Source organism: Sciurus vulgaris, assembly GCF_902686455.1.
Source record: "Sciurus vulgaris genome assembly, chromosome: 1".
NCBI classification, from domain to species: Eukaryota; Metazoa; Chordata; class Mammalia; order Rodentia; family Sciuridae; genus Sciurus; species Sciurus vulgaris.
In genome coordinates, this window is record NC_136461.1 from 119,035,079 (window position 1) to 119,047,228 (window position 12,150).

Genomic DNA, 12,150 nt, shown 5'->3' on the forward strand with positions numbered 1-12,150 from the left:
TTGTCTTATGCTCTAAGTTTCCTAGATCTTTTGAATTTCTTCATTTTGAAAAATGAAAATTATTTGTCAGATTCATTAATTCTACTTTGGTCTTTTGCCTTTTTTCAATCCTGAAGTTCATGTTTCATTTAATCTAGAAAATTCTCAGCCACAATTTCTTCAAATGTATCCTCTTCCCATTATGTGTTTTTTCTCCTTATAAAATTCCCAGTGGACTTATACTGGGATTTGTACTCACCTCTACATCATTTTTCTATTGGTACTGGAGTTTAAACCTAGGAGCACTCTACCACTGAGTTACATTTTTATTTATTTCTTTTGAGACAGGGTGTCAGTAAGTTGCCAGGTTGGCCTCTCATGTGCAAACCTGCTACTTCAGTCTCCTGACTCTCTGGGATTAATGGTGGGAGCCACCTCACCTAGCTAAGCTTAATATCTTTCAATGTATTTTTCATTTTCAATAGCTTTCATTTCTGTATTGAATTAGAAAAACTTTTCAGATCTTCTGATTCAGAAATACATCAAAATTATTTCATTTTTTCTTATTTAGTTCACTATTTGAGTTTATATATAATTATATCAATCAGAGTTATTTTAGAGGTTAAATTTGCTTTATAAATGTGCCTCGTATTTTATTTTGTTAAAATTACAACTCTTCCTTTTTTGTATGATTTCTTTTCATATCTTTAATCATTTCAAATATAATTTCCTTTCTTTGTGATTTTTTTTGGAAACTAAATTATTTGTTTTATCTGACAACTTCCATTCCTGGTGGATTATTTCTGTCTTTCTCCTCTAGGTTTGTGCTGTGGCTCATGTTAAGAAAGGCTTTTGTGTGGGTATCCTTCACAGCTTCTTTGAGGGGGTTCTCTTGACCAACTTTGCTTTAAATTTTACTGGGAGTCACAGAGGTATTAAAAATTTGCAATCACTTTTTATCTTATTTTGCATTTTATTCCAGGATTAGATATTTGTTAACTCTAAACTCAGACCAGTGATTTGCAATTCTCAAAATGAAAAAAGCCAAAGCAAACCAACCAACACTCAGTGAGTAGATAGACAAGTTCCCTTCCTTATCTAATTGGGTGGATATTTTTCTAGTTTTTCCATCATAGAAGTGATGATATGGAAGAGGCCTACATTCCAGCTCTGACCTTCTTTGCCCAGACCTTATCTTCAGGTCTGGGAGACTACTTTAACCCAACCTCTAGGGAACGCATGCATAACAATATCTTGTGTATACCGGTGCCAAATACTATTTGTCTTTCCAGTTTTACATTCCCCCCCCCCCCAGAAGACTTCCTTTATTACATTCTAAATGTAGCTCTGCATTTGAAACAGTTTAAAATATAATATCGCATTTCTGCGTGTTTTCTACTACCATGTCTTTTTAAGCTGTGCAGTGGGTCATCTTGACACAAACAACTTCATAACAGTTTCTTCTACATTAACTCAGAGAATTCCAAAGGCTATGTGGCAAATTAATGTTCTGGGAATAGAAATGGAGTCAAGGAGGAAAAATTGACATTAGACTGAATGGGTGGGACTAAGAGAACAGAGATGAGGCCCTGGGAGATAATTTAAAAGCTAAGTGAAGAATGAAAGTGAAAAGAAAGGAGAGAGAAGCAGAGTGGGGAAAAGAGAACACACGGATGAGAAGAGATGGGAGTACAGTGGTCATGGAGAACATCAGAGTCACAAGGGATACTAGATAATATTTCGTTCTTTACAGTCATTTTACATACGAGGAGACTGAGGCCAGCATGATGACAAACACTTTGCAATTCAACGAAGATGTCTGATGCAGGAGATCACCATGACTCTCAGTTTGAAGCTCCTTTTAATGCAGGAAATTTGTTATGGGAGGAAAAAACACACAGGTCATCTGTAGGGAAGCCAGAAAGTTAAAAGAAAAACTTGAGGAAGTCTAAAAGGGGAAATGAGGCGCACAGTGCAGGCATAAAGTCATGACAAGCTGTGGGTTTCTCTAGGAAGGAAACTGAGGTTTGTGTTGGTGAGGTGAGGAAATCAGATGAAGAGTGAGATTGTGTGGGTAGGGCAGCTCACATCAGGGTCATGGGGAGAGCCGTGTGGGGAAGGAGAAATTCAGGAATTGTTGTGGCATGTAGGGGAGCAACAATTAGACATGTTGGGAAGAACACAAGCATGCTTATGGCCTAAACAAAGAAGAGGAAAGAAGAGGAGTCTTGAGGGAGGGTCTTCTGACAAAGGGAAGAATCCTGGATGCCCCTAGGATACCTGGTACACCCTGCCTGGCTGAGTCCTGATTGGCATCTATCTTATTCACCCTGGATTTTCCTTATGTTTTCCTGTGACCGGGGAGCACACAATTATCAGTTATCTGTATAACCATCTTCTCTCTCAAGGATTTTCTCTTTTTCTGGTCCTGGTCACTTCTCCACCTATTTTATCTCTTGACTTTTCTCTACAGTCTTGCTCTTCCTCAGTTCCACCAGCTCTCAACATCCCCCAGGCAGCTCCCAATGGTCTCCATCCTTCCCCCTTTCCTCCTCCAGATCTTGTCTTTTATCCAACATAGCTAAGTGCACACTCAGGGGTGGAGAATACTGGGAAGCTGCAGATTCACAGTAGGTCTCTGACTTGAGCACCAGCTGCTACCTGCATCCCTGGATCAGGATCTACTCTGCCAGAGGAAATTTGACAGGAAAAACTTTGAATTCTCCTTCTACTCCCTTAATGCTTCCCTTGTTATGGTTTAGATATTAGGTGTCCCCCAAATGCTCATGTAAGGGGGTTTGAGATGACAATGTGAGAAGGTGTGGAGGTGAAGTCAGTGGGTTATGATAGCCTTAATCCAATCGGTGAATTTATCTTTGACAGGGATAAACTGAGTGGTCACTGTGGGCTGTAGAGTGTGGCTGGCTGGGGATGTGGATTCCTGGGGCACACCTTTGGGGCATATATTTTATTCCAGATCAGTGGAACTCTCTTGCTCTCTCTTCTTCTGGGTGACCACATCCAGACCTGCTTTCCTCTGCCACTCTCTTCTGCCATGATGTTCTGCCTCAACTTGGGCCCTGATGAATGGAGCCGGACATCTATAGACTAAGATCTCTGAAACTGTGAGAACTGAAATATACTGTTTTTCCTTCAAATTGTTCTTGGATTCTACTGCCCCATGCTCACTGTGCGGATACTGCTGTGCTGTGGCTTCCCATCTACTAATGCGTGGAGGACTCCATCTTGGGACACTACAGGTGCCTCCATACTCCCCTCCATGCACATGGTGGGCTCCACCTTGGGACACTGGACAGTGCCTGGAGACAGCCACCTGCCTCAGCGCCATCTGCTGCAGTGCTGCATCCCCCAACAGGGTGCCCATTGCCACTGCACAGTCCACCCTCACAGCCCCATCTCTGAAAGTGTTCACTTCCATCTTGGCACACCTCCACTGCCATCTTTAGCTGGGGCAGCATCCCTCTTGGGACACCAGCCAGAGACTAGAAACCCAGTATCAAGGTACCTACAGGTTAGCTACTGCTGCCACCAATTAAGGATGTGGCCGCTTTCATTTAAGGACAAGAGCCAGGGCCTGAAAGAGCATCACCAATGTCCCTGCAGGCTTGGTTACATCTGAGGTATCCCTGCTAGGTGTGCCAATAGCCACCATCTTGTGGAAGAGATATGAAAGAGCCTTGCAAAGGGTTGGGAGGTTGGAAGAGGGTGTGAGGGCATTTTGATCCCAGCTCACCCAAACATCCTGGCACCCACTGGGATCCCAGAGACAGTTCAGGCAGCACTTGTGGGGACCCAACATCTTCCTGGTCCACAACTTCCTCCCCAATATGACATCCACTGATTCCTGGTCCTGCTGGTTTGGCAATCGACAAGGTCCTCTGACTCCTCAATCCTCAGTCTCCCAAACACCCCGTAGTCACCAATGGCTAGGATGCTTGCAGCTTCGTGGCTGGTCCACAGCTCTTAACGCCTGATCCTGATCTGCCTAATACAGAACATTTTCCTTGACAGACCCACAAGTTCCAGCACTCAGCCGCCAAGACCTCTGGAGAGAGAGGTTTCTGATTGGGAAGTTGAAAGGATGGGGGCAGGAGAGATACAATTTAGAGAATAAATTAGAGACCAGGAACTGTGGGGTCCACTAGTGAGGCAAGGTGCTAAGACCGAGTGGTGCTAATCACACGAGTGGACCCCTAAAGGAGAGTCCTGGGGTACAGTCTTCTGGTGGGACTGGCAATGGCTATAGCCTGCTTCCAGGAGTTCTGCCTCCAAGTCTAATCCTCCCACCTTAGTAACTTTCACCATCCTGAGGGTGGAGTTACCAGAAAACTCGAGACCACCCCACCTATCAGATGAGAAGGGAAGCAGAGAAGATACTGATCTCCAACAGAAACGATTGTTCAATTTTCTTTCAAGACTCTTTTCTTTCTTTCTTTATTTTTTTTTTACATTGCCTGCTCTCACATCCCCAACATTTTTGAAATCAAGTACTTTCCATGCATCAGGTTCCTGAGGACTGGGAGGTTTGAACAGTGTATTACAGTTTGGTTGTAGATTCTTTTATTTTTGATTTTTTTCTTTTCTTTCTTTTTTTTTCACTTTATTTTCCTTTTATTTATGTTTCCTCAGTCTCTTTCTCCCTTTGCTCCTGCTAACAGCCAATTTCTTTTGATTCCTCTTTCACTCTACCTATGATCTATAACCTCTATATTCTCACCCTTTACCTCATTTATATCACATCCTACATCCTACAACCCTGCCCCCTTCTATCTGTGTCCACCAGTAGAAATTGTAGACCTTATTGCAAACCTAATATTTATGTTGCAGATAATAATTGAACACATCATCTCTGTTTATTGCAACAAAATTGTTAACGTCTTAGGAGGAGCTATTGGGTTTAAGGTTGCATATTATTTGCATTAGGTACTGTTAGTATTGATCTTCCCCTTAAAGGCAAAGTATTGGAAATCTGCAGGGACATTATAAAAAAAAATCATGTACACATATGATTGCATGAATGGTGTGAATCTACATCGTGTACAGCCAAGGAAATGAAAAATTGAACTCCATTTGTGTACAGTGAATCAAAAACCATTCTGCTGTCATGCTTAACTAAATAGAACAAATAAAAAATAAAAAGAAACTAAAATTAGACAGTTAAAAAAGTGTTCTTGTAAGATCCTTTGGTCACAGGCAAAAAACAAAAACAAAAACACAACAACAACAACAAACAACCCCCCCCAAAATCAACAAAGAATAAAAACAAAAAACTTACTAAACACCCCTCTTCCTCCGTCTTCTGAATCTGGTATATATTTCATTTCTTGTATCAGCTCCCAGCATTTTGATCCCAGAAACTCATTCCTTATTTTGTTAATTTCTTCCCCCTCTTTCTTACTCAAAACCAACTGTTCTCTACTTGCTTTCTCCACCCCACATTCAAGGGCAGGAATCCAAGGAAAAGTGAAAATGTGGAGCCTTTTCTTAGCCATTCAGGCTGCTATCACAGAAAGCCATAGACTGGGCGGTTTATAACTACGAGAAAATTATTTTTCACATTCCTGGAGTCTGGGAAGTCCAAGATCAAGGTGGATTTGGTTTCTAGTGGGATCTGCATTTTGGTTCATCAGAGGCACCTTCAGACTACGTTTACATGATGGAAGGTCATGGGATCTCTCTGAGATCCCTTTATAAGCCCTGATCTCATTTCTGAGGGTTGAAGCAGCACGACCTAAACACCTTCCAAAGGTTCCACCTCCTGATACCTCCGAGGGTGGTCAGGATGCCAATATATAAATTTGGGGGAAGACATAATGATTCTCACCATAGCAGGTTTGTGTTCAAAAGGCGGAGGTGGGGTGGGTTGAGAGTTTTTAAAATTACTAAAATACAAACTTCTCGTTTCTGAGGAAGCGTGTATCTCTGTGCTTTTTATTTGATCTAATACTGTTGCATCCCCTGGGCACAGGGATACTCACAGGATGATTGCAGGAACTCATAGGCACCTGGGGGTCCCATTCCATTACTACAGGCAAGCTGCCAACTGGCTGTCTGGTTGCTGCTGCCCAGCTGCTCCAGTGATTCCCCGACTGGACTGAAGGGTTAAGTCAATCTCCCCTACGCAAAGCGGTCACCCCAACACTTGGCACATGAGCGTCCACTGAGAAATTGCAACCAAATTACATGGAGATGCATGTGATACTTGGAACAAGAGTGGGCAAGAGACTCACCAAGACCAGTTACAAAACAACTTGGTTCAGACTCTGGATGGTAGGGCTGCACTGCATACTTTCTGCCCACATACTTTTGAGTCCATGTCCCCTTCTCCCTGTGTGCCTGCCTGGCTTGAGCTAGTGGCCAAGGATGATGGCAGAAGGGGCCTGCCCTGCAATGAGACCTGGTCACTTCAGTGGTGGCAGGTTGGAAGTGGATGGGCAGAGGTTAGAGTTTCCAAAGCTCCAGACAGTGAGGAGTAGGTAGAAGAGAGCTTCACATACACTTAAGGTTGTGGGAGGAAGAAACCTCTATATGCTGAGGCTCCTATGAGCTGCCATGCAAGTTTCATTGAACTTCATTTATGAAACACAAATACAATCAAATTACTATAATATTCAAGGTTTTGATCATGGAGAATTAAATGTGTTACTGGGGGGCTGAGGATATGGCTCAGTTGGTAGAGTGCTTGCCTAGCATGCACAAGGCCCTGGGTCAATCTCCAGTACCACCAAAAAAAAAAAAAAAAAAAAAAAAAATTGTATTGCGGGACTGGCTGCATGCCCCATGGAACCAACCCTGGATACATGATCCAGAGACTCATTAGTTGTGACAATCAATCACAGGGGGTTCTGAAAAAGTAAATAAAGTAACCAGTGATGTCAGAGATATGAATGTGGTGGAGTGGGGGATGAGTAGGGGAGAGAACACATGGGGGGATAAATCAAAATTATAAAATAACAAAGTGCTTAAAACACTGTATTCAATATCCAGCACTGAATGAAGCATCCCTAGTGGTCAGGTGACTGTTCAGTGCACATAAGACTTGTCTCACAGCAGTCGAAATAGGGAAGATGAACAGGATGGAAGTTCATGACAATGAGAGAAGTTGGAAGACTGAGCAGAGTCAAAACAGCAGGGGAAATGGGAGAGTGAGTAGGTGGTCACGGTTCTGGGAGGGGACAGGTTTTCCTTGTTTAGGCAGCAGAGGTTTGTCTTTCAGTTGAATAAGGAAGTCAGAAGAGAGGTCTGTGGGGTAGGTTTGTTTAGAACAGAAATCAAAGGCCAACACTTCCCAGAGACAGAAAAACCATCTGCAAGTGCCATGCTGTGTCTGCTGCTTCCCTTGGCAGCTACTGTCTTCCCAGGTGGTGACAGTGAAGTTGGTAAGAACTGGGGCATCTGACCAGTTGGGTGCAAGTGTGTGTGTGTGTGTGTGTGTGTGTGTGTGTGTGTGTGTGTGGTGTGGAGATGGCAGTTCCCCCTGCATGTACCTGTGGAGAAAGAGTGCCTGCCACGCTGGCCCCATTCTGAGTGTCCTACTCAAGCTCCCTGTGCCCTTATGGAGGTTGCTGATAGAGCTTGGGACCCTGGGGCAAGCAAATGTCAGCTAAGGCTCTCCATTTCCCCAGATTCTGAGTCTTCCCACTCTGGCACCTTTTCCCAAGTCTCTCCCTCCCAATGTTCCATTTCTCCCCATTGTATCTATCCTTTTGCCACAGGGTTTGGAGAGCCTGTCTCCTACCATCTCATCCAGACAGCAACCTTTCACAACCATTCCTGGGTACATCTGTGCTCAGCCTGGTTGGGTGAGCTGCAGACTCACCGCTGGAACAGCAGCTCTGATGCCATCACTTTCCTGTATCCCTGGTCCAGGGGCAACTTCAGTGACAAGGAGTGGATGGATCTGGAAAGGGTTTTAGGAACAAATTTCCATGAGGTTCAGGAATTTTACACTTGTCACTTGATGTCTGAATGTGAGTTCGATTCTCTTACTGGAGAGAAGAAATGGAGAAGGGGCAGGTTTCTCAGTGAGCTTTTCATTCCTCTAGGAAACAGCCTGCTCTGTGTTGTAAATCTCACTTCAGTCTCTTCAGCAAAAAACTGCAATCACACTCGGGACATAGACTACAAACCAGACCCTGATTTTTCAAAATCTTCAGTTTTTGCCACTTATGAACTGCTCTCTCATTGACTGAAGGGCTGTGTTTTATTCTCTCTCCTCAGAGGCATCCTGTGGCACCCCTTTCCCTGCACCTTCAATCAGCTTCCTCACTCTTTGATTGAGTCCTTAAAGTGTGATTTTCTCTCGCATTTAATTTCTTCGGTCATCCCCTTCTAAACCATCATAATAACATGAATATATTCACCCTGGTTTGTTACAGTCTCAGCTCCCTCAGTAAGTCCTTTCTCCTCCGCACCATGGCTATTACCTTTGAACAGTTCCCCCCCTTCTCATATTATCATCTTTCCTCCACCTCGAGCTCCTACCAGTTCCCCTTTCTGTGAACCTCTGATCAAACCACACTTGGGTCCTTTCCCCTAAACTCCCAAACTCCCTTCTGCTTCTATTGTCTTTTGCTTCCTCTCATTCCATTTCCTTCTTTTTCTTTCTTTTCTCCCCTAATTCATTATTCCTCTTTCCAGATCCTGAACACTCTGTTGATCTACAGATGAAAATAGGTTGTGAACTGCACTCTGGGAAGAACTTTGTAAGTTTCCTTGGAGCTATACAAGGATATGATTTCCTGAGCTTCCAGAACAAAACGTGGTTACCATCTCCAAATGGTGGAAGAAAGGCTCAGAAAGCCTGCAAACAACTCAATCTGAGACAAGGCAACACACAGAGGGTACACAGGCTCCTCAGTGACACCTGCCCACGTTTCACCTTGGGTCTTCATGATGCAGGGAAGGCTCACCTCCAGCGACAAGGTCAGTTTTATAGCCCATCTCAAAGAACTTTTCTATTTTAATGTCAAATTCAGGATAAAAAGAGAAGATAATGAGTGACATTTCTAGAAGTGGGAATGATGTAGCTGTGTAGGTCTTTTGTGGAGTTCTGAACCTTTCAGTCTGTGTTAGAGTCTGTGTCTGGATGTGTCCCCTCTCCCTTGCAGTGAAGCCTGAGGCCTGGCTGTCTAGTGGTCCTAGCCTTGGACCTGGCCATCTATTACTGGTGTGCCATGTCTCTGGATTCTACCCAAAACCTGTGTGGGTGATGTGGATGCGGGGTGAGCAGGAGCAGCTGGGCACTCAGAGAGGTGACTTCCTGCCCAACGCTGATGGGACGTGGTATCTCAGAGCAACCCTGGATGTGGCAGCTGGGGAGGCAGCTGGCCTGTCCTGCAGGGTGAAGCACAGCAGCCTAGGAGGCCAGGACCTCGTCCTCTACTGGAGTGGTAAGAGCTGGGTCCCAGGCTGGAGATGGGGGGAGGTGGTCCTCTAGCTGGTTATGAGGGCCAGCTAAAAAATTGAGATTTTTAGGGATTTCAGCCCCCAAAAGAAGGCAAATATGATAATCCACAGCATGGAAGAATTTAAAAAATCCACATTATTTGAGTAGCTGTAGGAGAATATTGTGGGCTACTTGAAGGGTTCATCTTTGAAAAGGATGGAATAAAATAGTAAGGAAGATTGGACAGGTACAAACTCAAAGAAAATAGTATGGGTCAACGGAGCAACCAGGGTGTCATGGGGCAAAATGGGAAATGGAGTTGAAACACCCTTGGTGTCCGCTTGAATCTGCAGCACCTCACAGTTCCCTGGGCTTGATCCTCTTGGCTGTGATAGTGGCCCTGGCTCTTCTGACAGGACTTGGAGTTTGGTTTATGAAACGCTGGTGAGTTCTTTCTATACACCTCTCCTGTTTGTCTCTCCTCCCCAATGGCCTTCCCTTCTTCTTCGTCTTTTTTCTCACTTTTCCTTCTGCTCCCAGCCCCATTCCCACTTCCTCCTCAGATTTCACCTCCACCTTATGAAGGTCTGTTACTTCTCTGTTCTCATTTGCTTCACTTAGGACACACTGTGAAGCTCCCTGCAGTGCTCTCCCTATGAAGTGAGGACCCAGCCACCCAGGTGCCCTGTGTACCCTGAACACCATGTGGTGATGGTGCTTCAACTCTTCTATTTTTTGGGGGAGTATCTGAGGTTTGAACTCATAGGCACTCAACCACTAAGCCATGTCCCCAGCTTTTTTTGTATTTTATTACAGACAGGGTCTTGCTGAGTTGCTTAGAGCCTCTTAAGTTGCTGAGGCTGCCTTTGAGCTTGTCATCCTCTTGCCTCAGCCTCCTGAGCTGCTGGGATTACAGGCGTGCACCACCGTGCCCTCTCAACTCTCCTTTGAAACCTTTGTAATTTATTTCTGCTTCATGATCAGTTACCAGTATGCACTCAGTGTCATCCAGCAGGATTTGTTGTTCTGACCTGGCTTCTGGGACTTAACTCTGGAATAGGACCCTAGCCAGCTCCCCCTGGTTAGGTTATGGATCATCATGCATTTCAGATTCACATCCTGCAGAGGTCTTCCTGATTCTCAGTGGGAAGCAATCTCTCCTCCATTGTGCTTTCCCACATTTCAACTGTACCCCTCAGTCTCTGGCCTTGGTGGAAGCTTTGTAATTTTATTTCTTTTAAGTTTTTAGAAATTTGAGAGCGAAGCACATGCTTTTTAATATCTGTGTCCCTGATGAAATGTCTGACCTTAATGTAACATGTAACATGTTCTCAATAAAAACTTCTGTTGAATTTATGTAAGGTTTGCAGTTTTTTCTTTTTTTTTTTTTTAATTCTCTGCCTTCCTGACAACTGTGTTGTAGCTGAGACATTTGATGATCAACTTGTTAAAAGTCGTGCTTGGTCATGAGACTTCATGCTTTCCTAGGTCTACAGTTTTTTCTCTGAGTCTCTGAGGAGAAAGACAGTTTTGTCTCCTACCAATTCTGTTATTTGATTATAGGAAACTATTAGAGTGAAACCGTTATTCCAAGTGCTCCAGATTAATAGATCAGGGAAGGATGAAGTTCTTTGATATTCAATGTAGTTTATGGTCAAGCAGCAGATTCATTACATTGGGGTTTGGTGGAAATGTACGCTCTGACCTAATCTCAGACTTAATGACATAATTTTCATTTTTTTCTCTTGTTTTCAAAATTAAAAATCATAAATTTACATAGGGCAATATTGTTTGATTCATTCTGTTATTTGTTTCCCTTCCTCACCACCTCTCCCACCCCTCTTTTCCCTCTATACAGTCCTTTCTTCCTCCATTCTTACCACCCTCCTTATCACTAACACTAACCCTAACCCGAACCGTAACGCTAACCCCTCCTACCCCCCATTATATGTCCTCATTTGCTTATCAGCGAGATCATTCGTCCTTTAGTTTTTTGAGATTGGCTTATCACACTTAGCATGATATTCTCCAATTTCATCCATTTGCCTGCAAATGCCATAATTTTATCATTCTTCACGGCAGAGTAATATTCCATTGTATATCTATGCCACAGTTTCTTTATCCATTCATCAACTGAAGGACATCTAGGTTGGTCCCACAATCTGGCTATGGTGAATTGAGTAGCTATGAACATTGATGTGGCTGTATCTCTGTAGTATGCTGATTTTAAGTCCTTTGGGTATAGGTCAAGGAGTGGGATAGCTGGGTCAAATGGTGGTTCCATTCCAAGTTTTCTGAGGAATCTCCATACTGCTTTCCAGAGTGGCTGCACTAACTTGCAACCCCACCAGCAATGTATGAATGTACCTTTTTCCCCACATACTCGCCAACACCCATTGTTGCTTGTGTTCTTGATAATTGCCATTCTAATTGGGGTGAGATGAAATCATAGGGTAGTTTTGATTTGCATTTCTCTTATTACTAGAGATGTTCAACATTTTTTCATATATCTGTTGATTGCTTGTACATCTTCTTCTGTGAAGTGTCTGTTCATTTTCTTAGCCCATTTGTTGATTGGAATATTTGTATTCTTGGTGTAGAGTTTTTTGAGTTCTTTATACATTCTGGAAATTAGCACTCTATCTGAAGTATGATTGATGTATGTATGTATCTGAAGTATGAGTGTTCCCCCACTCTGTGGGCTCTCTCTTCACATTACTGATAGTTTCCTTTGCTGAGAGAAAGCTTTTTAGTTTGAAACT

The 12,150-nt window shown here is 43.5% G+C and overlaps 1 protein-coding gene across 1 annotated transcript; it reads left to right on the plus strand.

Moving 5' to 3' along the window:
- Nucleotides 1–7,230: 7,230 nt before the first annotated feature.
- LOC306638946 (T-cell surface glycoprotein CD1a-like) lies at nt 7,231–10,328 on the plus strand. The gene is made up of 6 exons (XM_079102398.1): nt 7,231–7,379; nt 7,716–7,970; nt 8,641–8,925; nt 9,111–9,392; nt 9,742–9,832; nt 10,010–10,328. Exons 1-6 carry the CDS (start codon nt 7,319–7,321, stop codon nt 10,050–10,052), a joined length of 1,017 nt encoding a protein of 338 aa, XP_078958524.1. The 5' UTR covers nt 7,231–7,318; the 3' UTR covers nt 10,053–10,328.
- The last annotated feature ends 1,822 nt before the right edge of the window (nt 10,329–12,150 follow it).